General features: G+C 42.0%; 1 protein-coding gene across 2 annotated transcripts; it reads right to left on the bottom strand.

Annotated features, from left to right (window-relative positions):
• Positions 1-161: 161 nt before the first annotated feature.
• LOC107381744 (mortality factor 4-like protein 1) lies at positions 162-26,145 on the bottom strand. Of its 2 annotated transcripts, none has more exons than XM_054732302.2 (12): positions 25,947-26,145; positions 25,640-25,686; positions 25,500-25,567; positions 25,305-25,391; positions 25,131-25,211; positions 21,069-21,094; positions 20,078-20,166; positions 17,454-17,555; positions 14,518-14,606; positions 3,515-3,687; positions 1,713-1,797; positions 162-1,002 (listed from the first exon to the last, which is right to left on the bottom strand). In XM_054732302.2, the coding sequence occupies exons 1-12, from the start codon at positions 25,984-25,986 to the stop codon at positions 930-932; spliced, it is 960 nt and encodes a 319-aa protein (XP_054588277.1). In that variant the 5' UTR covers positions 25,987-26,145; the 3' UTR covers positions 162-929. The 2 variants fall into 2 exon arrangements, with proteins under 2 accessions (XP_054588277.1, XP_015809072.1); XM_015953586.3 differs by having other exon boundaries at positions 162-977; positions 25,947-26,143.
• Between the last annotated feature and the right edge of the window lie 1,481 nt (positions 26,146-27,626).

Here is a 27,626-nt window from a genome sequence, read left to right as displayed (position 1 = left end):
GACTCCAGCTGTCATGGGTGGTGACAGTAAGGAACCAGACTCACTGTTTACAGTTTAAAAATTCATTCACAATCACTTATTGATAAGAACATAGGGTCTGTAGAGTATTTATGTAGTGTTTTATGTGCTCTGACAGTCCTAAATAATCCAGGAAACTTAGATTAACATTTAAACGTTTATTGTCTCAACATAAATAATGAGGCTTACATTCATGACTTAAACACACAGAACATTTTTAATGAACTCCCATGTACATGAAAGATGGATGTGATAGCTCACTGTCATGCCAGATGAAAAAGAAGAGCATAAGTCTTTGATGTTTTAAGTGCTCACAGGCAGCAGGAAGTAACTGACGGTCTATTAATATTAATCGGTGAGCCACATTTAGTTAAATCCATCTTTAAAAACAATAAAAACAACAAATCCTTTACAAGCTGTCAACCAGAAAATCAATAAAAGATAAAAAGATGAGTAGAAACATATTTTCCAAATGGATACAAATGCACAAAGTACAAAAAATATGTAATAACGGTTTTCTAACCATGAGGCAGAATAAAGATTAATAATTACACACATGCAATAGTAACTAGCACCACGGCTGGAGCACGCTAGAGCACTATAAAGCTGCTTGTCAAAACGATGAACTGTTTTTTTCCTCTTTTCAAACAAAGTGGTATAAAAATGAAAAGGTTGAGAATAAGGGAGACAAACCATTAAAAAACGGTTTTATTGTTTTTGTTTGTCTCTTCACTGTGACAAGTTCCTAAGATCTTTCTGGGGTGAAACAGGACAGTTCAAGTGAAAAAAGCTCCTCCAGGTCTGCACTGGGATCACAGGAAAGGTTGTTTTTACTGGAGGCCTGACAGGCAGTGCCGTGGTGTGCTCAGAGCCCTCACACGGCTTTACGGTGGTACTCTGGGGGTGCGACCTCATAGTCGGTGGCACTGAAAAGGGTGGCTGAGTTCTTCACCAGGTACCTGAAGATGAAGTGAAACGGTGTCACTGTGGAACGAGATGGAAAGGGCTGCTGGAGACAGCTTACAGAAACAAGTTTATTCAGCTAAATTGTGAAAAAATAAATTAAGTCAGAGAATTGAGTGAATGACTTGTTTAAAGATGTGGTTCACTGAAAAACCGTTTTCTAATTCTTATTTCTGTTTATAATCAGTCATTCTGAGTTTTTTTATGCAGAACTCAATGCACTGATAAGCAGGTTCAATAGGAATGTTTTCTTTGTAAAGTGCCTTGAAACGACTTTTGCTGAGATTTGGCTCTGTATAAATGAAATGGATTCATTTACCCAGAATCTAAAAGTTAAAAGGGCATCAGCAGCACAGGATCGGTTTTAGAGGAAAAAAGGAAAACTGTTTTAAATGTTATGATTTAAATAATAAATCAACCTTCTTGTTTAATGAGACCAATAATCAGTTTTATATTCTTATATTCGTATATATTACACCTGATCTGACATGAATCATCTATAAATCCAGGCATTCTTTCTGAAGCACCAATACAACCGACCGTTCCTGCCTGCACTCATACGATGCTGCATGTTGTCCATCAGAGCAAAAACACTTTCTGGAGCAGGAAATCGATTTCATGGTTTCTGTTTTAAAGCATTTTCAGCAAGCGTGGCTGCACTAATGTGAAAGTGGAAGAAACGGGTCATTTGAGAATCAACGGAACATGTCACAGAGTCTCTGGTGGCTTACTTTAGGAAATCCTGGAGGTAACTGAGCAGCAGAGCCAGACTCTTCTCGTCAAGTAGCGTGTAGGCCAGCATGGCGCCGATCCGGACTGTTCATGCAGGACAGAACACGTAGAAAAGGAAAGAAAAAAGTCCAGATTAAAATGAAGATACAGCTTATTTAAGTCTAAAATGTTACCAACAGTTTAAACCAAGCATTCCAGGAAAACCCGTATTTAAACATCTTAGTAAAAGACGCTGTTTAAAAAAAGAAAAAAAGTTGAAAAACACAACAAAATAAAAAAATCTTGCTCAAAAGTCTAATCACTCATCAATGTGCTAATATATATATATAATTTTTTTCTGCTTTAGTTAAATGTACAGGCATGGACATTAATTGTTGGTACTCTTTGGTCAATGAAAGAAAAACCCACAATGGTCACAGAAATAACTGGAATCTGACAAAAGTAATAATAAATAAAAATTATATGAAATGTAACCAATGAAAGACAGACATTGCTTTTCAACCATGCTTCAAATGAATTATATAAAAAAAATAACTCATGGAACAGGCCTGGACAAAAATGATGGTGCCTCTAACTTAATAATTTGTTGAACAACATTTTGAGGCAATCACTGCATTCAAGTGATTTCTGTAACTGTCAATAGCCAATTTTACAAAACAATGCCGTCAATTTGCCGCAGCGCCTTAGCGGCATCAGAGAGCCTTAGGTCGTTTATAAGTGGTCAGACCGTTGCAGTAATGTAGCGCAATCATGTCCTTTTTTATAAAAGATTAGGCGATGGCAGCATGAAGGGGTTATGGGGGCGATTGAAGCTGCGATCCTTAAGATTTTTAAACAAGCCACTTCAAAAGGTGTCTGTCCCCATCAGTTCCTGTGCAGTCTCTGGTGATCTGAGCTCCAGCTATAACTGAGATAAGCCCCAGGAGTGCTGCAGTGCTCCAGTTTGCTGTCTCAGCTGATTTTGTTCAAAAAGCTAAACTTACGGTACGTGCTTACTTTTGTTTTCAATATAGTTGCCAGCCAGAGTTCGGGAGTAACTCCCCACATCATCATGACACCTCCCTCTGGTACGCCAAGACGCAATTGCCATTTATAAGACAGTCAATTACAGCAATATTACTACCAAGCGAGGCAGAAAAAATGCCACAAAATTCACGCAACACCATGGCGGCATGGCGCGTTTATTAAGACACACCGCTGCTGTAATATCACACATATTTGCCAGCCTGGTGTGTCTTGTAAAAAGGGTTAATGAGACTTCTGCACCTACAGCAAGTATTTTGGCCCACTCCTCATAAGCAAACTGCTCCAGTTGATTTTTCAACAATGGCGTTCTCCTTCATTGTCTCCCACTTTGGCTCAAACAACGATGAATGGTGCGATCCGACACTGATGTTTCTTGAGCTTGAAGTTCATCTCGGAGCTCTTTACACATTTTCCTGGGCTCTTATGCTACCATTGGGATTATTTCTAGTGTTCATTGTTCAAGATCATTTCGATTCCATAAAACATATTTTCTTCTTTTACAAAATCCAAACAGATTCAGTAAATTAATGCACTCCACATTCTCAGTAACTCACAAACTTATGATGAAAAATACCATTTAAAGTGTTTTTCACAAATTGCGATATAATTTAAGGTTTGCCAGCAGTCATTTAGTTAAGCTGCTAATTTTTTTTTGCATTTTTAAGAACAAACTTAAGAAGACTGCTAATAATACACAATTCATCCATTGATTATCAGGGTTACTTGTGTATAATGTGGTGTAGTTAAATAGTTGGATGTTGTGTCCAACACCTACCAAACAGACGCAGCAGGTGTGGTGCTCCATACACTTGGGACATGGGCATGTCGGGGTGTTCAGCCAAGGTCTCTGCATACTGAGGTCTCTCAAACTTGTAAAGCAGCTGAGTGCCCAGCATGACGTTGAAGTACTCCCGAATCCCTGCAACCACTTCATTTACAGCGTACTCCCTGTGAAAATACAGCTGATCATCAATCTCCAGTATTATCCTGAAATATGATGAAAAGTGCTGATTTTGCAGCTGAAAATCACAGATTTTTTTCCATTATTTTAAAGAAGAAAAATCTCCAGTGACCTCCATGTTTTTCTTATAAGAAAAGAGATTTATGATTCTAATTGGATCACAGAGTCTCTACACAGAGGGATGTTTTAGTCATTTTAAATGGACTCTAAGGAAGTTTGAAAGTCAAAACATGTAGAGAAATAATAAATTTCTTCTTCATACATTCTCCTGCAATGCCCTGGCCCTGTAGAATGAGCCCTGGCATTTTTACTGATTGCCTGTTTTTCTGTAAAATCACAGAAAAAGAGAGATGCTCGGGTCGAACAGGCTGCTTCATGCACGTTCACGCTCAGGCATAGCCCGTAGCATTTGCTATCCGTAGCATTAGCAGCAGAGAGAGAGGCAGTGCCAACTCAGCGACTTTGTCGCTGTTCCTAACGCCTAGTGACAAACCTAGCTACATTTCTGAGGATCCTTAGCTACTTTCTGTAGAACTTTCTTCTAGATATTTCCTGCAAATTAGCAACAAAATAGCCATTTTCACTACGAACCGTACTTTGGTTTAACGTTGTTTCAGCTGTTAACAAGGATATAAACGTTATAGATAGCTTCTGCATCACTGGCGCTTTAGCTCACCTAGTAAGATGTCTGACTTTCAAGCAGAATATCTGGGTTTGATTCCTGGTGTGAACATAATTTGTTATTTGGAGTTTTTTTTTTTACATTAATGATATTTTTTTTACAATAATAAGATGCCCAAATTTTTATTTGAGACTCGCCAAAAGGCACTGAATTCACAGAGAAAAAAGATGCGGGTTCAACTTTCATTTTGGAACTATTTTTCAAGCAAGGGAAGGGAATGATCTGAGCATGCAGGAGGACTGAACCATCGTAAACCTTTGTCGGCTGTGCTGAAGAGAAAGGTACAGAACCAAATTAATTAATTAGCTGTGCGTTCTCCTGTCCTCTGTCCCCCGGGCCACCCACCCACCCCCACCACACCCACACACAGCACGTTCGGCCGGCCAACGAGAAAGTGCAGCTGCAGAGACAGAGCCCCATTGTTTTTATTAATTTGCTGTGTTCTTCTGTCCTCCAGGCCACACACACACACACAAGAGACTGTCTCAGCTGTTATTTTCGTTAAGGAGTGTGCACATACACCATGCGCACCTCATGCACGACCTTACTTTTGAAGCTGCAGTTACGCCTTAGGCCTGAGTGGCGATCGCGAGCATAACAACTTCAAACTTCCTTAGAGTCCCTTTAAAGTGTGACTTTGTGTTATAACCAATCACTATCTTACCCGTTATAGACAAATTTCTGTAACCATTTTGGTGTCGGACAAATAAAGTTATCTATTCTATTCTTCTCTTCATAGAGCTGTAGACATTAGCGAAACGTGTGACTGCAACAGAACTGATCAATGTTAGATAATATTAGTTACATCAGACCCCCATTTTAAGCCTTTTGCAATTTTTCCTTTAGCAGTTTGGCTATACTGGTCTAGTATAATGTATATCTATAATTATGTAGTATAATATATCTATGGTGGTGTAGTCTGTGTATATACTGGTGTATTATATACTGGTGTAGTATATGTCTGTAATGGTGTGGAATATGTCTATACTGGTCTAGTATATGTCTATACTTATGTAGTATAATATATCTATGCTGGTGTAGTCTATGTATATGCTGGTGTAATATATACTGGTGTAGTATATGTCTATGCTGGTGTAGTATATGTCTGTGTTACATCCCGACATGTGTTGGTAAAAATGTGAAGGATGGGGGTAACATAAGAACTGGCGGCGGAGTTTAAAATGGGTTTATTTGTACAAAAAGGTATTAAAAACACAAGCAAAACTGATTTCTCTAAAAGGTTAACATTACACCTATAAAACACCTGGTAAAAACTTATATTAAAAGTTTTACCGCAACAAAGGTGTTTTAAAATCCTGAAGTTGATAAAAGGCTAAAAACATTCTAATGACTAAAAACATCTGGTAAAAACTTATTTTAAAAGCTTTACCACAACGGAAGGTGTTTAAAACCGAGGTCAGTAAAATAGCCACAGACAAAGTTAACCTTAAAACCCAAACACACAAAAGATCCCACTGGATCATCCTCAACTTCTGACTAAGAGTTAAAACCAACCAAAGTTTAAAACTCAAACAAATTCAAACGAAAAGGGGTTGAAACTACACAAAACCTGGAGAACAGCAGAACCCCTGCACTGCTGCCTCTCAGACTGCTGAAGGCACAGCCTTTTTATACAGGTGTTGGTGATCAGGGAGATTCAGCTCAGCTGTGCTCCTCAGCAGGCTGGGAGAGAGGAGAATGAGGGGCGTTGTCAGGCTGATTCACCAGAGCTGGGTGATCCTGGCTCCTGCTCTTCCCTGGCCAGACTGGCAACCGTAACAGTCTGTACTGATGTAGTATATGTCTGTACTGGTGTAGTATATGTCTGTACTGGTGTAGTATATGTCTGTACTGGTGTAGTATATGTCTATGCAGTGTAGTATATGTCTGTACTGGTGTAGTATATGTCTATGCTGGTGAAGTTATATGTCTGTGCTGGTGTAGTATATGTCTGTACTGGTGTAGTATATGTCTATGCTGATGTAGTATATGTCTGTACTGATGTAGTATATGTCTATATTGGTGTAGTATATGTCTATGATGGTGTAGTATGTCTGTACTGATGTAGTATATGTCTATACTGGTGTAGTATATGTCTATGCTGTGTAGTATAAGTCTATGCTGTGAAGTATATGTCTGTATTGGTCTACAATATGTCTATACTGGTGTAGTATATGTTTATGCTGGTGTAGTATATGTCTGTATTGGTCTACAATATGTCTATACTGGTGTAGTATATGTTTATGCTGGTGTAGTATACGTCTGGACTGATGTAGTATATGTCTATGCTGGTGTTGTATATGTCTATTCCACAAAAATAAACAATAATGAACAAGAGTCTGCTTCTAGACCTGCAGAAAGAGAAAGAAGAGAAAAAAGAAAATGGGACACACAACAATTCAACGGGAGCAAGTTATCACTGCGTCAACTTGAAGAAATATACAATCAACATTGTTTAACTGAACAATCACACGATAATAAATCATAGTGCATTTAGTGGCAACGACAGCCTTAAGGCATGTGTTGAACGTGCCCAAGCCCATACTTTTGAGAGCACCATGTGAGCACCTGTGTGTGTACATGCGCTTGTTTATGTAAGGTTTCTCTATAAAAGCGTCCAATAGAGAGTGTGAGGGGCCACAGATGTGCAGGAGACAGAGGGGGCTCCAAGCCCCAGAGATCCAGGTGCTGCCCCAGAACACTGGAATCCCAAGGAGACTGCAACCAGAAAGGCCCCTGCCCCCTCAAGAGGCGCAGAGGATTGCCCCGGGGGGCCACAACCAGCAGCCGGCAGAGTCCCGGGAGATATCAGCGGCAAGCCCACAGGCTCGCCCGCAGCCTCCCACCCCCTAGCCGGCCGAGCCCAGGACCCAGCGACCCGGGACCCAGCAGAGCCCAGGGACCAAGACCCCACCAGGCAGCCACGGGGATTGATCAGGCAGACGCCAAAAATCTTAAACCCCCTGACCCGGGAGCCACGAACATTCAGACCCACCAAGGCACCGCACTTCACACCAGGTGTGGCAGGGGGAGGGGAGACGAAGATCTATATCATCAAAGGAAGTCCCAAGAGAAGGGAGGAGTCAACGGCCCTACCTGACATAAACAGTCATACACAAACACAGTCATACACTCCCTCCCTCATGCTCACACACACATACAACCAGAGACCTAAAAAATGTACGCTGGACACCCATTCATGCTCCCCATACACACCCTATTCACTCTGGTCCAGGTACTGCTGCACATGGGGTACAACCATTACCGGTTCCCAGAGTATGACCCTATCTGCTGGGGTGCTGATGAGCAGGCTCCCCTGCCCAACGCTGAGCACAGCAACCCACCACCCCAGACCCCGACCAGACGGCCAGATCTCCCTCCTAGCCTCCAGCCCCAGGAAGCCAAGCAACAACAGAAGTCTGCTAAGACCCCTAGTCTCCCTCCACCTGCTCCAATATAGTGTTAGTGTGTGTTGATGAGGTGTATTCCATGACTGAGGTGAGCGGGCAGTGTGGGCTTTGTCGGGCCTATGCCAGCTGATGCCACCACACCACCCACCTTGCACCCACAGCCCTCGGTGTCTAAGTGCAGTTTAAAATTGGAAGTGGGCACCAGCACTCGGCATGAGGCAGAGAAATCCCCCTGCCAACTGCCGTTGAATGTGCTCACTCCCAAGGCCCTAAGTGTGTGTTTGCGTGGAATGTCGTTGGTGGAAGTGTTTAAGGTGCAAATAAAATTGGGGGCAGGTTGCCACTGGAATGCAGAAATGGGGTCCATACCCACACTCCCTGACTTGTCCACCCCCAAGGTCCTTTCTGCATGTTTGTGTGATGATGTGAGGGAGCAGGAGGAGAAAAATATGTGGGGATGGGGAAGATGGCTGGTTGGGCTTAGCCCTCCAGGGAGCCAGCTCCCCCACTGGCCCTAATAGGTGCCTCTGTTGTCAAAATGCTAACCAGGGCATGGAGACCCCAGCCCATCTTGCCAGGGCCCAAAGCAGCAGCATTGCAGAGCCTCACGGAGTCCGAGGGCACCAACCCAGCAGAATATCTACACCCATCCCTGCATTTGTACAACTTCGAGAATATATAAGACATAGGACACCCAGGTAAGGTTGGGTCCTCCCCCTCCTGGACCTCCCCCTCCCCTGCGATGGGACAGCAGAGGAGCCAAGGTCTACCCGAGGCCCCTGAACCCGGGCCAGGCACTGCTGCATGTTCCTGCCTTCTTCCCGGCAGCATACATGTCAGGACCCGACCCCCAAGGCCCCACCCAGATCCCCACACGGGGCCAGCCACCCCCACACCCCCAGCCCCCCACCCAGGGGCAATGCAGCTGCCAGGCAGCGACCCATGGCCGCCGCCAAGACCTCCAAGGGGCCCCACTCACAACCGCCAGCAGTCCACCCCCCCCCCCCACCCCCCACACCCCCCCACCCCCCGAGGCAACCCAAGCACCTCCAGAGCGGGGCAACAGCCCCCCAGTCCCAGACACCCCCAGTGAACCCACCTCCAAGGAACGTCCGGATACTCCAAACTCAGACCCTCCACCCCCTCACCCGCATCATCCTGCAGGACAATATCATTGGTCCCCCATTATCGCTATGTGATGGAACCGATCAAAGGAGCCCAGAGAGATTGATTTGAAGTGGAAGCAGAGGCTATATCAAGTGTAATATGATCTAACAAAAGATTTCTATACTGGTTAATGCAGAGAGTATCTCTATTTTTCCAATTCAAGAGGATAGTTTTCTTAGTGATGCATATGGCAGTCAGAACCACGTGAGCCAAAGATGTTTCAATCGGGACATCGTCCAGGTTTCCCAGCAAACAAAGAGAGGGGGAAGTTGGGATATGACATGTCAGACACTTCGACAGATCTTCACATACTCTACCCCAAAATTCCTGGACAGGTGGACAGGACCACAGTGTGTGAATGTAATTGTCAGGAATGTTTGTGCAGTGTGTACAGATGTCAGATGACACAAACCCCATCTTGAACATCCGATGACCTGTATAGTGTACTCTGTGTAGAATTTTGTACCGAAGTAATTGTAAATTGGGGTGTCTGATCATTTTAAAAGTTTTAAACAAGTTTGGGACCGGAAGTTCTGGTCAAAGCTGACTGATAGATCCACCTCCCATTTTTCAACAGGGATTGCTATTCTATCGTCTATTTTGGACAGTGTCTTATATACTTTAGACAGTAGTTTGGGGGGTTTCAGATGATAGAAGTCAAATACCCTTGGTGGTGTTTGTAATTCAATTTAATTTAGCTTAAATTTTTGTTTGACTACAGATTTAATTTGGTGATATTCTAAAAAGCTATTCTTATCTATTCCAAATTGGGAGACTATTATATTAAATGGGATGAAGTCCAATCCTTCATATATTTGTTCCAGGTATATGATTCCTTTATTTTTCCAGTCCGGAAGGTTAATCATTTTGTTATTTTGCAAAATATCAGGATTGTTCCAGATAGGTGTGCGTCTGCATGGTATTAGTGAAGACTCTGTCATTTTTAGATACTCCCACCATGCTGTTAGAGAGGTGCTGATATTAATACTTTTGAAGCCTTCATGTTTTCTTATGCTTGAGCTAATAAATGGTAAGTCTGAAAGCTCTATCGTATTGCAAAGTGTCTGTTCTATATCTAACCAGGACTCATCTAGTGGGTTATCTTGCAACCATCTTGGTATATATTGCAGCCTGTTGGCTAAGAAATAATAATAAAAGTTGGGTAGATCCAGTCCTCCTCTGTCTTTGGTCTTCTGAAGCGTTTTTAAGCTAATTCGTGGAGGTTTATCCTGCCAAAAGAATTTAGTAATTGAGGAGTCCAGATATTTAAACCAGTCAGCTGGTGGTTTGTTTGGGATAATCGAGAATAAGTAATTTATTCTGGGTAAGACCATCATTTTAATTGTAGCAACCCTCCCCATGAGTGAAATCGGTAAGGATTTCCATCTTGCAAGATCATCTTCCACTTTCTTTAAAAGTGGGATGTAGTTTAGTTTGGTTATATCTGCCAGCTTGGGAGAGACATTAATTCCCAGGTCTGTGATATTCCCTGACTCCAATTGTGTATTAAGCAAATTGACAAATGAGAAATTAATTGGTAGAACTGTGGATTTTAACCAGTTTATAGAGTAATCTGAAACTCTTGAAAAAGAGTTTATCAGTTATATTGAATGAGAGAGAGGATTGAGAATTCTGGAGAAAGAGTACAAAGACTGAGCTTATGTTCTATTTTCTTACACACTATCCCTTTAATATCTGTTGTTTGCCTAATTGCTGCCACTAGTGGTTCGATAAAAATAGTAAACAGTGAGGGGGAGAGTGGGCATCCCTGCCTGGTCGCCCTCTGAAGACAGAAGCTAGCTGATAGTTGGTTGTTTGTCCTGACACGTGCTGTTGGTGAATTGTATAATGTTTGTAGCCAGTTTATGAAGAAGTTCCCAAAACCAAATTTATGTAAAGTTGCAAATAAGAACTTCCAGTTAACTCTATCAAAAGCCTTTTCTGCATCTAGAGATAATATACAAGTTTCTATGTTTCTACTGTAAGAGAAATCTATCAAATTAAAGGGACTTTACAGAGTTTTGAATTTTTATGCTCGCGATTGCCAAAAGCGTAACGGCAGCTTCAATAGGAGGCTCGTGCACGAGGCGTGCATGCTGTACGTGCACACTCCTTAACAAAAATAACAGCTGAGACGAAACTCACAGAGCTCTGAGAGCTGACAGTCCCTTGTGTGTGTGTGTGTGTGGCCCGGAGGACAGAGGACAGGAGAACAAGCAGCTAATTAATTAAATAATTTGGTTCTGTACCTTTCTCTTCAGCACAGCCGACAAAGGTTTATGATGGGTCAGTTCTCCTGCATGCTCAGATCATTCCATTCCCTTGCTTTAAAAATTGTTCCAAAATGAAAGTTGAACCCACATCTTTTTTATCTGTGAATTGAATGCCATTCGGTGAGTCTCAAATAAAAATTTGGGCATCTTACTGTAAAAAAATATATCATTTTGTAAAAAAAACAAAAACCTCTGAAACAACAATGTTCACATCCAGAATTGAACCTGGGTCTTCTGCACGAAAGCCCAAAATCTTACAAGGCAAGCTAAATCACCACTGATGTCTTTTGTATCTGTAACATTTATATCCTTGATGACAGCTGAAACAACGTTCAAATAATGGTTCGGAGGGCTATGCCTGAGCGTGAACGCGCATGAAGCAGCCTGCTCGACCCGAGCAGCTCTATTTTTCTTTGATTTTACAGAAAAATAGGCAATCACAATAAAAATGCCAGGGCTCATTCTACAGGACCAGGGCACTGCAGGAGAATGTATTAAGAAGAAATGTATTATTTCTATACATGTTTTGGCTGTCAAACTTCCATAATACCCCTTTAAGTAATCTACACGAGTTTGTGGATGACTGTCTACACTTAATGAAACAAGTTTGGTCAGGGTGTATTATAAAGGGGGTTACCTTCTCTAATCTTTTTGCCAGGGCTTTACAAATTATTGTGAGATCAACATTAATAAGAGAAATTTGGAGATAGCTGGTTGTCATGGTCTGTGTCTCTTTGTGTTCCTCTTGTGTCCCCTGGTCTTCAGCCCTCCAGATATTCCCTCTCAGGTCCTGTGCTCCTTCAGTCTCCCCACCATAATTTCCATAGGTCTATTATTCCAGTTTTGTGTGTGTGTTTATGTCCCCCTCCAGCTAGGTGTGTGTGTGTGTGTGTGTGTGTGTGTGTGTGTGTGTGTGTGTTTGTGTGTGTGTGTGTGTGTGTGTGTACGTGTTGCTGCGGTGTGGAAAGAAAAAGAAGAAGCTAATTGTGCCATGCAGATGTAAAGATCCAGAAGCAGATAAAACAGGGAAAGGAAGGAATTATAAAGGTTAAGAAAAGGAAAAAAGAAGGAAGAAAGAAAAGAAAGTGTTGTGGGTGTGAGGTGGTGAAGGAACAGGTGAACATTTCTAGATGGATCTAGCAGCTATAAATCCTGACATGTTCAAACCCAGTGAGTGCTGTTAATAATAATAAAGTTGTACTTGATGTTGTCTAATAAAGCCAGTCTGTTACTCCTCGTTCTTTGTAGATCTTACTGTCCACGAACAGTTTATCTACGGAGATCACAGCCAGCTTCCCATCCTGGATGAACTTCTTACGCAGCGGGAAGAGAACTTGGCGGTGATCCAGAATTTCCTTAGGAAAATGATCAACACTGTAGTCTTTACCTTTAAGCTCCCTCCCACGGCTTTTAACAAGATCTTTCTGCTTAAAGTGCTCAAATTTAGCCATGATGGGACGAGGTCTTCTGCTGTCTGTTCTCCTGGCTCCAAGGCGATGTACCCGATGAAAGGTGATGTTTTTAACCGTTTCCTCAGGTATCTTCATGTGGGTGTGGAGAAAGTTATCGATGGTTTGTTCGCAATCCTCCGCTTCTCCTCCAGTCTGCTCTAGAAGGCCTACGAACACCAGGTTGTCTATCACACTGCGTGATTGGAGATCTAGAACCGTCTCCTTTAGAGCTTTGTTGTCCTGGGAGATCAGATCAAATCCTGCAGTCAAGGAGGAAACCGATTCCCGCAGAGACGTGTTCTCAGCCACGAGCCGCTCCACCTGCTCCTGGCTAAACTCCAGAGATGTTTGGAGGTCCTGGAACTCCTTGTGAAGCACTTCTAGCAGATGCAGTCGCCCCTCAAATCCCAGAAGCCATTTATCTATGGATTGTAGTAAATCTAGGACATCCTTACGGGGAGATGAGGCCTCGGGCAAGTCCTGGGGACGGCTCCTCTTGGTCCCAGGTGTTTCCGTCTCAGCTGCTGATTTCTTCGGTCCCATGACAAAAAACTCAAAAACTTCGTCAATATATGTTTGCAAACTTTCTAAATTTTCTCCACTTACCTCCAGGTTGAGTGTGTTATATTTACCAGATTTTTTTTTTTGCGGTGTCAGTGAATAAATTAGGCGAAAATGCATCTTAATTGTTTGTGGAAGTTGGTTAACGAGCTGCCATCTGCTTCAAACGCTGCCGTGTGTCCGGCGATCGGCCGTCAGTGCAAGCTCAGTCGGTCTGATAAATAATTTCTAAGCTGAGTATAAATACTTGTGAGGTTGTTGCTGCACACACTACCACTGCAAAGTAGATACATGATTGTTAAATTGATCAGTCATAGTACATGGCCTCTGTTTTGAGATTTAGCATTTATATCCTGCAGGACAGATAAGCTACCGGCTAGTCTAAGTGCAGCCAAGGTCAAAGTGATTTGATGCCCTTTTGTAAAACGTTATTTTATGAACCTTTACAATGCTGCTACTTTTGCATTACCTGACCAATTACATCAAAGTCTTTGGTTATTTACAAGCCTAAATATCACCAGCAGCAAAAATGTAGGACTTCCGGTACATCTAGAGAGAATGTCCTGCAGGAATAGCTTAATATTCAAATACGCAATAATAGGAATGTGCATCTAATACAGTTGCATGACCTGCTGTGTAATTTAGGACTTAGGAGCTGTTTCAAATTGTAAACATCGGTTGTGAAACCAACTGGATAGTGTATAGGAGCTAAAACGGTGACGAGATTGACCAAATGAACCCAACTTCCATGTTCATGGCTGCCATTTTAAAGGAGCTCCAATCAAAAAGAAGTTCACAGCCATGCATGTGAACATTATTTTAGAAATGTTTGCACCACCATCAGTTTTGCATCACATGGTTGTTTCAGGAAAGTGCTCCATTAGTTTGGCGTCTGGGTTACGTTTCCGGGAGCCGCTGGAACAATTAGCTACTGTTGATATTTTCCATTACAGATATCTGAAAAGTGATTTTCAGTGACAGGTGGAAACAATAACAAAAAGACCCTGGAAATGCTGTTCTAGTGCACTTGTGCAGGATGTATATTTACAGTTGAGGCAACTGCGCGTGATGTGCTCAAGAAGCCTCATCCTGTGTAAAATGCTCCAAAGAGCTTTAACGTTGCTCGTAAATCCTTCCACAGAAGGAAACCGAGCAGACTAATGTGGAAAACACGTTTTATGACAGGTAAAGGCGGACACACGCAGTGAAGCTGGACGTTATTGTGACATTTCTATTATTTGACATTCAGAGAACATAAAGGGGTGTTTCTCACTTGTTGTCAGAGTTTCCTTTTGATTTCTTGTAGTTTGCATAGTCCTCCAAGACCATCTCCACACTCTTCTTGGCCGGCAAATGAAACAACTGTTGGGAACAAGGGAACATCTTAATGGTTTGATGGTCAAGTTCATGCATAACTACAGTATGTATTCATGCTTTACTTGAATCATAAATGTAAAAATGTGCTCCTATTTTAATTTTAATATACACAGTTATTGTAAAGGCAAGAAGATTTTAGTTAACAGTATGTAAAATAACTAAATCTGTTTATACTTGGCCAGAACAGGGAAGCATAATCACAGACACGTGACACATTATGTTGGTATTTATTTTTAATAAAGATGAAATTCAGAATAAAAATGAAAAAAGAAAAAAAAAGACATATTAAATTCAGAGGACTGTAGGATGTGTCCTCTGTATGACCTCTTCATTTGTCTCTCCTTCACCCATTCCGATCTGAGTGGTTGGACTCATTTTCTAGTTGCATGAGCCAGAGTGGACCGAGCTCCAGCTGACAGGAAGAGCAGCTCCCTTTTTGACTTTGGTGAAAAGTGGTAGTGCTCTGGCCCTGTAGTCGCACAAAAATCATCCCCCCTGGGATGAGGCGTTTGAGCCCACATCTCCACTCCGGCCTCAAAAGGCTCAAGATCTGTACAGATGAAATTCAGCTAACCTCAGCTGTTCATTTTTCTGAGAACAGACAGGCTTGTTTCTGGTGACCTGTGCAAGCCGTACTCAGTCCATCTGTCTCCAGCTTTACTGTCAGGATGAAATGAGCTACCTGGGACCAGTAGAGTCTGAGATGGAGCTCCAAGGACTTCCCGAATCATTGCAGTCTGACCTCAAAGTAGCCTTTGACTAAGAGATCGGAGTTCAAATCCCGGTCGGGTCATACCAAAGACTTTATAAAAATGGGGCACAATGCCTCCATGCTTGATACTCAGCTTTAAGGAGTTGGATTGGGGGGTTAAATCACCAAATAGTTCCTGAGCGTGGCCGTGTCTGCAGCTCGCTGCTCCCCACAGGGATGGGTCAAATGCGGAGGACAATCTTCATCACACCAGTGTGTGTGTGTGTGTGAACAATGACACCTTAAAGAGCAAGTCACCCCCAAATTAACTTATTTTGCTGATAAACTATATAAATGAGCGTCTAATCGTGCTGTAGACACATGTAGTCAGTAATTTGGCAATTTAGTGCATTTTAGTTAAAATTTAAATATTCTGCCTGGAACTGTGAGTGTTGCATCCTCTTCAGGTAAAAACTCTGCACTGCATTTGAATTTATATCTGCCATCGCTATTGGCTAAAAGGTACACTATGACGGTAGCTGGTACATTATGATGTCACAATGTCTTTAAGAGCCTGTGTGTGTGTGTGTGTGTGTGTGTGTGTGTGTGTGTGTGTGTGTGTGTGTGTGTGTGTGTGTGTGTGTGTGTGTGTGTGTGTGTGTGTGTGTGTGTGTGTGTGTGTGTGTTAGCGGCTCCGCCCTATTAGTCTGCCAAGCAACAGCATTTGTTGCATTTTTCAAACACAATGTGGGAGTGGAGTAAGACTCTGGTAGGGGGTGACTTGCTCTTTAAAGTTTAAAGAGAACCCACTTCCCTCCTAGCAAGACTGATAGCTGTTCTGATCAGACCTTCTGGGTTTGTAGTAGACCAGTAACAGGTGGGTTAACGGGGTCTGGGCTGAACTTAGAGGAAGTTCTGCTTTCGTCTAACAGAACAAATGAAACCGTTGTTAGTAACAAGATTGTGTCCTGCTGCGGACAACCACCATATCTCTACCCTCACATTTAAGTGAGATTAACCATTAAAGCACCTGATAAGAAGCATCTTCACTTAAATGTTTCAGATACAGAATTCCTCCAGAGCAAGACTGGACATGATGTGTTACTTTTTGAGGTCTTTTAGCCTTCATGTTGTCTGCCAGGATCTACTGAAGTTAATAAAGTTAATTATTAATTCTACAGATCTGACATTAATGATAAATGACTCACACTTGTATAGCACCTTTCAGAGTCAGAGGACTCCAAAGTGCTTTACTCTACAGTGTCATTCATCCATTCACACACACACACATTCACACATTGGTGATGAGCTACATGGTAGCCACAGCTGCCCTGGGGCATCTGTAAAGGAGCCAATACTGTGCAGCTCCTATGTATGGAAGCCCATTAGACCCATCCCATCCCAGTTTAACCCTCCAATCCAACCCCTTAAAGCTGTCCCATTTTTAAAGTCTTTGGTATGACCCGACCAGGATTTGAGCCCATGACCTCCCAGTCTCAGAGCGGACACTCATTTCACTAGGCCACTGAGAAAGTTACCCTGATTTTTTTTAAACATAGCTGAAACATGATGCGTTTCCTCAACACTGTGACTGTGGATATTTTTGTGCTCTTTACTCTGCATCATCTTCTCCTGTCTGATTAGTGTTGTGCTCAAATTCTAAAGTGAGTGAAATTAGAAAAACTCAGCTGTGATCGGTTTGCTTTCAGAAAACACAACCTTGAGCTAGGGATGCACCGATGGATCGGCATTTGATCCCAATCGGCCGATAGCGCCCCTATCGGTTTTGATCGGAGTTTTCAAAATAGATCAAAGCAGACCATTTTAGATTAGGTTACATTTCCTTTATTCCCAGATTATGTAGTTTGTAGCACTCATAATGTTGTAGAAAATTTCTGGCCAATCCATGTGATCGGTATCGGTGATCAGCATTCTTTGATATCGGTATCGGTGATCGGCAGCAAAAAACCTGATCGGTGCATCCCTACCTTGAGCAGATTTTCACACTAATTGTCTCGCTGGTTCCTCTTATCACTGAGTGTAAAACTTTTTAATCAGTTTATTCATCTCTGGTAGACTTTTGTTTACTGTGGAGCCGGTTTTCCTCCAGAGGACATGAAACGTTGTTTTTCTCTTCCCACCTGTTTCTGTCGTGTGATGAGGTCCCAGTCATCCACCAGCCAGGGCTTCAGCTCCTCAGGGATCCTCACCTTCACCTCCACACGGTTGGTGAACATCTCCTCCTAGACACGCACACAAATGGGAGGGGGGGTTCAACAGCTATAAAGAGAATTATAGTGGAATCATTTTTGGGAATTAAAGCAAATGAAAGAAAATGCTACTGTTTAAATCTGACTTCCAGCCTGTAATTAGTGTATTTTTATTTGGGACAAACAAACTTCTCATTTTTAGCTAAACTGAACTGAAATGTGGTGGTGCGGGTTAGGGGAAAATAACAAAACGTCCCTATTGCGGATCAAACCAGGAACAGTTTCTACAATCTTCACGGTCACTTTTTAACCAGAATACCTAAATAATAAAATAATCTATTGATGCCTCCTTAAATAAATGAGATTGGCTAAATGCTGCTTGTTGCTAAACAACAACACGGGTTAACTGATCAAGTGTGAGAACTTCAGTAAGGGGTTGGGGAGCTGTTTGCTGGTTTGAAGCCTCTGGGTGCACTCAGTTTAAATAGCATCACTAATAATGCTGCCACAGATCCATCTGTAAAAGGATAAAAACATCATTTCCATCAAATCCATCATTCTAGTGTGAGTGGGACTCTGGAAGCAGCTGTGAACATTTCCCAGTGAATAGTTGCCCAGCCCATAATCAGGAGCTGAGCTCTAACGGACCCTAGAGGGTTAACATTTGTCCAACATAGTACAGCGCTACATGATTATCAGGATTTAGGATAAAGTGTAATTGCTGTGACACAAATAGGTCATTTCAAAACGAGAATTTAACCAACGAGTGCAACTTAAAGCACAACGAGCACATGAAGCCTCCTGAATCAAACACCATGTGCAACTGGAGGACATGATAAAACACTTACTGGTGTTTTAACTTGTGTCACAGAAGAGAGAAGAGGCTTCATCAGGGATGAATTCACCTGCTGAAGCTTAATCGAGGCTAAAGACAAAATAATAGCCAGGACAAAAATGACTAAATGTCTGAGATCTGAAAGGATAAGCTGACTAAACACAGACCTTCAGATCACCTGATCACGATCCTGTTCATTTTTATTTCAGTATGTTGCTCTTGAGCTGGGTAAAAGCCATAGACATAGACATTATTGGACGTAGCAACATCCCTTTCTCTCATTTATTTAATGGGGCATTATGGAAGTTTGACAGCTAAAACATGTATAGAAATAATAAATGTCTTCTTCATACATTCTCCTGCAATGCCCTGGTCCTGTAGAATGAGCCCTGGCATTTTTACTGTGATTGCCTGTTTTTCTGTAAAATCACAGAAAAAGAGAGCTGCTCGGGTCGAGCAGGCTGCTTCATGCACGTTCACGCTCAGGCATAGCCTGTAGCGTTTGCTATCCGTAGCTTTAGCAGCAGAGAGTGAGGTAGTGCCAACTCAGCGACTTTGTCTCTGTTCCTAACGCCTAGTGATGAACCTAGCTACATTTCTGAGGACCCTTAGCTACTTTCTTCTAGATATTCCCTGCAAATTAGCAACAAAATAGCCATTTTCGCTTCGAACTGTTCTTTGAACGTTGTTTTAGCTGTCATCAAGGATATAAATATTACAGATACCGAAAACGTCAGTGGTGGTTTAGCTCATCTAGTTAGACGTTAGACTCTCGTGCAGGAGACCTGGTTTCGATTCTGAGGGAGAACACAGTTTTTTTAGAGTTTCTTTTTTACATTAATGGTATATTTTTTTGCAGTAACATGCCCAAATTTTTATTTGAAACTCGCCAAATGGCATTCAATTCATAGATAAAAAAGATGTGGGTTCAACTTTCATTTTGGAACAATTTTTCAAGCAAGGGAAGGGAATGATCTGAGCATGCAGGAGGACTGACCCATCATAAACCTTTGTCGGCTGTGCTGAAGAGAAAGGTACAGAACCAAATTATTTAATTAATTAGCTGCGCGTTCTCCTGCCCTCTGTCCTCTGGGCCACACACACACACACACACACACACACACACACAAGGGACTGTCAGCTCTCAGAGCTTTGTGAAGCTGACCCCCGTCAGCTTCACAGAGCTTCGTCTCAGCTTTTTCATTAAGGAGTGTGCACGTGCAGCATGTGCGCCTCATGCACGAGCCTACTATTGAAGCTGCAGTTACGCTTTTGGCCAGAGGGGGCAATCGCGAGCATAAAAATTCAAAACTCCATAAAGTCCCTTTAAATAAATCAAAATGAGCGGTTCTCACCACCGCCATTTTAGCCGTGTCATACATCTCGTCACGCCCAGACAATCTAAAATTGGGAGAAGAGGTGTAGCTGAAGGTGGGAGCAAATGAACCAATGTAGCTACTAGCTAAGTGAGCTAACCCCCGAAGCTAGACGGAGCTTCAAGACGGCCGCCAGGCTTCTATGCTAGGCTGTAGTTGTGCTGGTCACCTGTTGAGCTCTAACATGAACTGTTAGCCTCAAGCGAGGCATTAAAGGCAGCGTCGAACAGCCACAGGAACTATTCCAGAGTCAAACACCAAATGCTTTCACACAGAAGAAAACTAGAGCAGAAAAACCCAGGTTCTGCCGAGGCCCGGTCCAGCTCCATAATAAAGATACATACACTCTCCACAGTGGGGTCAACTCGAGCCCGCTTCTTCCGGGGGGGCTGGGGAGCGTCTCCACTGCTGGTTCCTTCCCCCGGCCCTGGTGCTGCACAACACACCGTCAGAGACAATCAGCGAAGGTACAGGTGAAAAAGAGTCTAGAAAACTACTTCCTGTTGTAGTTTGCATCATTCCAGGCTGCTGTTTCTGTTATCTTTGTCATTTTTCACATTTTTGCTACAACTCTAAATGACTTAAATAACCATGAGACACATTTTTGATCTAAATAAATTAGACTGATGCATCATGATCAGTTTCTGAGGCTTCAGTGTCAGAAATCACCATGAAACCTTTTACTGAGAAGGGCCCGGAAGGAGGCGACGTGTTTAAAGATGGGAGGGAAATGAATAGAAACAGCACAGTCTGCAATTTAATCGATTCACCAAGAAAAGAGGAAAGAAATCTGTAAACAGACATAAACATTCTCTTCTGTCTCTCAGAATAAACTAAAGCTTTTGATTTTCACTCAGACTCAAAAGGTGTGCTGCCAAAAACTGAAAAAAGTGTTAGAAAACTGCTTCTATAATTATGAAATATTAGTTTTTGAAATGAAATCCACATGGCGTGATAACTAAAACACTCGTGATTCTCTTTAGAGGCTGAAAAGCAACATTTACTTCTCACCCATGTGCAGGTTTAAATCACTCTGCCTGTTCTTAACGCGAACACATCTATTATTAAAGAAGAAACATTACCGCATGTCAAACAGGAACAATTATAAATCATCACAAATCTATTCATGATGCCAAACTCATACCAATCATCTTTGATATAAACTGGCCCTTTAAATCCCACATTCACGTGTGTTCTCCAGCTGTGCTGCTTCATTCTGCTACAAACAATTGTGAATAATTACTGCTGTTATTTGTTCTTTATGTCAGAAATAAGCAGTCCTGAATATGAACGACGTTCCCAGAAAGACCATAATATAAACAAAATCATACTTACTTTTCTGTTTTACCTTTTTAACTTTCCTAGAGGAAAAAAACAACAAAAGAAATATAAACACAGTCAAAGGGGATCTTTAAAAGAAAAATAAGTTGTAAAACTGCATTTACCACAGAGACGTAATATTACCTAGAAATCCGACATGTTTTAAAAGCATTAATGCATTTTATCAGTGAGTAGGGATGGAAGAAAATGTCAACACACCAAAAGATTGCAATATCTTTAAAGCAGTGTATAGTTTTTTATTGAGATGTTAAACTCTGACCACTAGGTGGCAGCAGATTATTTTTTACTACCATCATTCTGAGATCACATGTGGTGTGTCTTGGAGTCTTCTGGCCTGAATTTTCCAATCAAATTTAGTCTTAAACATCGTAAATATCACCTGGCTTTCGGTATTGCGATATATCGTATTGTTTCACCTATCCACGTTATTTTTCCAAGTTCCTTATGGAGAAACGATGATATAAGTAACATCTGGTGGGATACCGGAAGTAGTACACATACCCATTGGTGTGCATGGTGATGTTTCAGTGCTAGTAGCAGTTTATTTGAACATTTGACTTTAAAAAAGATTTACCCCTAAGAAATGTACTCGAATGGCTTGGGAAGATGTTCGAGGTTGTCCAAACAACCAGAGAAAACAGAATTTGTGGCTACAAGGACAATGGTTGGAACATGCACCTCGGAGTGAGAGAGTGTGGCTGCAAACATCGGTGCAGTGTTCACCCCCTCCACAGAGAAGCTAAAACTAAAACCCAGTCTAAGTGATGACGGATTTAAGGCTCTGACTCAGCTCAATGTCTGCTTTTAAGTAAATAAAATTGTGTCCCACCTCTTTCAACAAAACACGACCAATCTTATCATTTTGTAGGTACCAATAAGCCTCTGATTTTTTTTTATTGCCTCGCTGTAGCTAAGTAGCTAAAAGGCTACTGCATGTTAGCTTTGGTCAGATTCAAGATCATCCTCCCACCTCTCTGGTTCAGTAGGCAGGAGTAATGTTGTCTCGTTTGAGCTGTGACAGTTGATGTTTACACGTTTTCCGTCTCTAAAAGCCCATAAAAAGAGCGCAAAAGGGTCGCATAGACTCAGTGTAAACAAAAGTTTCTTACACTCAACAAAAATATAAACGCAACACCTTTATTTCTGCTCCTATTTTTCATGAGATGGACTTAAAGATCTAAAATTCATTCCAGATACACAATATCACCATTTCTCTCAAACATTGTTCACAAATCAGTCTAAATGTGTGATAGTGAGCACCTGTGCTTTGCTGAGTACTGTAATTCATCCCACCTCACAGGTGTGCCACATCACGATGCTGATCTGACATCAAGAGTAGTGCACAGGTGTACCTTATGCTGCCCACAATAAAAGGCCACCCTGGAATGTGCAGTTTTTTGCTTTATTGGGGGTCTGGGGACTCAGAAACAGTCAGTATCTGGTGTAACCACCATTTACCTCATGCAGTGCAACACATCTTCTTCGTATAGAGTTTATCAGATTGTCAATTGTGGCCTGTGGAATGTTGGTCCACTCCTCTTCAATGGCTGTGCGAAGTTGTTGGATATTAGTGGGAACTGGTACACGCTGTTGTATACGCCGGTCAAGCACATCCCAAACATGCTCAACAGGTGACATGTTTGGTGAGTATGCTGGCCATGCAAGAACTGGGACATTTTCAGCTTCCAAGAATTGTGTACAGATCCTTGCAACATGGGGCCGAGCATTATCTTGCTGAAACATGAGGTGATGTTCATGGATGTACGGCACAACAATGGGCCTCAGGATCTCATCACGATATCTCTGTGCATTCAAAATGCCATCAATAAAATGCACCTGTGCTCTTCATCCATAAAAGATGCCTGCCCATTCCATAACCCCATCACCAACCTTGGGCCACTCGATCCACATCATTAACATCAGCAAAGCGCTCACCCACACGATGCCACACACGCCACGTCTGCCATGTGCCCTGAACAATGTAAACAGAGATTCATTCGTGAAGAGAACACCTCTCCAACGTACCAGACACCATCGAATGTGAGCATTTGCCCACTGAAGTCTGTTACGGCGACGAGCTGGAGTCAGGTCAAGACCCCGATGGGACAACGAGCATGCGGTTGAGCTTCCCTGAGACGGTTTCTGACAGTTTGTGCAGAAATTGTTTGGTTATGCAAACCAATTGTTTCAGCAGCTGTCTGAGTGGCTGGTCTCACACGATCTTGGAGGTGAACCTGTCATGGTCTGTGTCTGCGTCTCCCTCATGTGTCTCCTTGTGTTCTCCATCCCTCTCTAGATTCTCCTTATGTGTCTCCTAGCGTCCTCATGTGTCCTTGTCTGCATCTTCCTCATGTGTCCCCTGATCTGCAGCCCCTCTAGGTTTTCCCCCTCCTCAGATATCCCCCCAGGTCCTGTGCTCCCGTGGTCTCCCTTAGTCACACATCTGTAGTTTTTCTTTCTGTAGTTTTTTCCCATAGGTTCAGCTTTTCATTTATTAGTCTCTTTTAGTGTGTTTCTTTCCCCACCGGTTCTTTAGTTCTCCTTCCTCCTTATATCATTAGTTATTTATCTTGCTCTTGTCTTTAGGTTTTGTCTTTATTCTTAGGTCCTGTTATTTTCCTCTCCCTGATTAGTTAATTGTTTTCACTAGGTTTCTCTCCCCACACACCTGCAGCTCATCTCCCTCTCATCCTGCCCCAGTGTATTTAACCCTGTCTGCGTCTCAGTGTGTTGTTGGTTAATTGTTTTGTGTCAACCTCGTCTCGTCCCCCTCTCTAGCTTTTAGAATCTCTAGGTCTCTCGTGTTTTTGGAATCTCTAGGTTTAGTTAATAGGATTTTTGGATTTTGTTTTTTGGTGCCCTGCGTTCTCTGGATTTACTCCTTAATAAAGGATTTTTTACGTTTCTTCCACCTCCTGCCTCGTTTATCTGGTTCTGCATCTTGGGTCCTAACCTCTCTCCAAAACCAGCTTGAGACAGAACCTGCTGCGTCTGCGGTTGTGAGGCCGGTTGGATGTACTGCCATATTTTCTGAAACGCCTTTGGAGACGGGTTATGGTGGAGAAATGAACATTCAATGCACGAGCAACAGATCTGGTTGACATTCCTGATGTCAGCATGCCAATTGCACGCTCCCTCAATGCTTGTGGCATCTGTGGCATTTTGCTGTGAGACAAAACTGCACATTCTAGGTTGGCCTTTTATTGTGGGCAGTCTAAGGTACACTGTGCAATACTCATGATGTTGGATCAGCATCGTGATGCGGCACACCTGTGAGGTGGGATGGATTTTCTCAGCAAAGCAGAAGTGCTCACTATAACACATTTAGACTGAATTGTGAAGAATGCTTGAGAGAAATGGTAATATTGTGTATCTGGAATGAATTTTAGACTTTTAAGTCCATCTCATGAAAAATTGGAGCAGAAACAAAGGTGTTGCGTTTTTATTTTTGTTGAGTGTATATCTGTCATGCAAAGCCTCATGGGCCATACGAACAAGGTGGATATTGTGACCAAGGGCCAAAAAGTAAAGTCAAAGTCAAAGTGACAACAATTGTAGTTCCCTCACATCCACTAGGGGCTGAAAGGAGCAAGTTCCCATTAACTCCCATGTTAAAGGCACAGCGTGTAATATTTTTACACACACATCCTGAGTAACAGTTCATGTGTCCTTTTTCATTAATATTTCTCACCAAAGTATATTCTAAATGCTCCTATTACCTAGAAATCTGACATTTTTATATACATAAACTGTGGTCGACACGCCATGGTAATGCGCCATCTTGAAATACCATTGCTGTTTAGGGACATACAAGACTGAACACTTCGTGTTTCGAGTTTGCGCCTAGACATGAAAGTATGTATATCTGATTCTTGCTAATACACACCTCTATCAGCGAGTGATAAATCCATGTGAACTTGTCTTTTCTGAAGAGCTTACAGAAGCTTTACACATTCTTCTGGACCACTTTGCTATCATCATCCAGCACAGAAAACCATCGCTCTATCAGCTTATAACATGATTCACTGGAGAAGGGAAATGAAACTGTAAACTTACAGATCAACATTTTTCTGCTGCACAGCAGCAATCTTCTTGCTTGGTGCAAAACCCCTCATCTTTCCCTCAACATAATGATCCCTGCAAAAGAAAAAGGCATGAAGACATGAATTGGTGACGAGCTGCAACATGAAAGCCTCGTGAAGCCTCCCGATCCTGCACACAACCACTCACTGGTTGGCCTTTTGAAGCTCTCTTTGTTTGGCGAGGTTGCTGTCCACATATTTGAGAACTCTGCTTTCAGGAACCCATTCATCCCAGCTGCAAGACAAACAAATGACAGACCTTGAAACACAAAAACAAACCGTTCTGTTGGCATCGTAGAAATGAAAAGCTTAAACAGCAGAGAACGAAAATGAAGCTGCTCACTTTTTGTTCCACCCGCTGTAGTGAATGAAGTATTTAATCAGCTTATCCTTTATGTTGATTTTGACACACTGGAAAACAAATAAAAACACTCAGCTGGCGCCGGGTTTGCACTCGTTTATTAACTAAGTGTTAACAAGTACCTTAGCCTCATAGAGCAGTGGCCCGTGGAAGCACAGGACTCTTTCACCTGTCAGGTAAAACCACACAAACATAAACAGATGACCACAAAGGCTCCACATACTCGTGGTAAGCTACAATAACGCGCGTTCATTAAAAACGTGTATTTAATGTGAGCATCAGTGATGTGTCCTGTTCCAGAACATTCCGCCTCCCTGGTGATGTTTGAATCACATTGTTTAGGCAGCGGTGAAGCGCTGCTGTCGAGTAAATAACAATAACAAACCCGCCCCCTCCGGATGCTAACAGCCGTCGTTCATCGGTACCTACCTTCTTGAAATTTAGGTTTAGGGTCCTGTTTTGGCGCCATTCACAGCCTCAACTGATGGGATCTCTGAACGATCAAATCCGAGCATTGCCAGAGCCCATTTCTTCCTAGAACGAACCCCTCCGACATCGGAGCTAGGGAGAGGAAGCAGCCCAGTCTGGCTTGAGTGACGCGGTTCACGTGATCACTGTAACGCGCCGGGGACTTGCTGCGTTCACGGACCGATTCTGAAACTCAAAAATCTCGTTTCTTTTTCTTTCTTTCTTTCTTTCTTTCTTTCTTTCTTTCTTTCTTTCTTTCTTTCTTTCTTTCTTTCTTTCTTTCTTTCTTTCTTTCTTTCTTTCTTTCTTTCTTTCTTTCATCATCCCTGATAAAAATGCATTCTAGTACATTTTAAACCTTTGACTTTCATAAAGAAAAGCTCAATTAGAAATATTTAATTGCCTTATTTCCCCCCCAGATTTTCCACAATAAACAACTTTGCCTTTTAGTTTCTTCTACTGCTTTCTAATAGAAAACAATAAATAGACTAAAGTATTGATGAAGCATGTGTTTATTTTCCTAACCTGTCATAATTAGAATTTAGTTGCTTGAGTCTCAACCTCAACTCAGCCTTCTGATTTTGTAGATTCACAAGTTTCACTACATTTGTTTAGTTTTTCCAGACTGAACCCCTTGATGGATCCAATAGAAAGTATTTGTACACCAACTGTGGGTCATTTTGTTTGATTAAACAATCTAAGGAAAATGGGCCCTATTGCAGTCAACCTCAGTGTCTGAGACGCTGCAGCTTTTACGTTCAGCTTAACTCTTCAGGTGCAGATAAACGACAGAACACACTAGAGTTGGGTTTTGTCCAACTGGTGTATTTCTGTAATTATTTGTGTTTCAGTCTGCTAATTTTAATTGGTGTTAATGTTTTTATCTTTTCCTCTGAGGTTGTTTATCCAGAATGTACAGTATTTTAACACTGCAAATACATTTATACTACTTCTGGTTTTTACAAACTTAAACTGCATCAAAGGGCAGCATGGTGGTGCAGTTGATAGTCCTGTTGCTTTGCAGGAAGAAGGTTGCAGGTTTGAACCACAGCTGCACTGTTTCTGGGCAGAATATGCAATCATATGCATGTGTGGGTTTTTCTCCAGGTACTCCAGTTTCAGACCAGAAACATGCCTGTCAGGTTGATTAGAAAGTAATTGTTCCTGAGTGAGACAATTGGTTGGTTGTTTCTGCATTTCCTTGTAATGACCTGTGCAGCATGGATGGAAAGTTGCATTAAACCATGCCGAATGTGGATGAAATTTGAAAAATTCTAGCAGAAAATATCTGTGATATCTTAAAAAAAACTTTCACATAGCTAAGAAATGGAAAACTGTATTAGTGCACAATGTAAAATGCAGAGAAGAGTGTAAAACACAAAAATACTGAGATGTTTAGTAGGAGCTTTTTTCTAAAATGAAGCAGAATTAAAAAAAATAAGAGATCTGACTAAAAAACTTGTTATTTTGCAAAAGAACAGATACAAAAGCACAAACTAAGTGTGAATTAGACTTTTGGTGGTTTCAAGCGTTATTGACTGAAGAGTTATTTCTGTGGGCAGACGTGGATGTTTGGTGGATTGTTCCACTGCTGTGAATCCAGAAATGAGAACAGTGTGGAGTGAGGCCGTCTGCAGGAGG

Source organism: Nothobranchius furzeri, chromosome 9 (genome assembly GCF_043380555.1).
Source record: "Nothobranchius furzeri strain GRZ-AD chromosome 9, NfurGRZ-RIMD1, whole genome shotgun sequence".
Classification (NCBI taxonomy): domain Eukaryota; kingdom Metazoa; phylum Chordata; class Actinopteri; order Cyprinodontiformes; family Nothobranchiidae; genus Nothobranchius; species Nothobranchius furzeri.
This window is presented reverse-complemented; position numbering and strand designations above follow the sequence as displayed.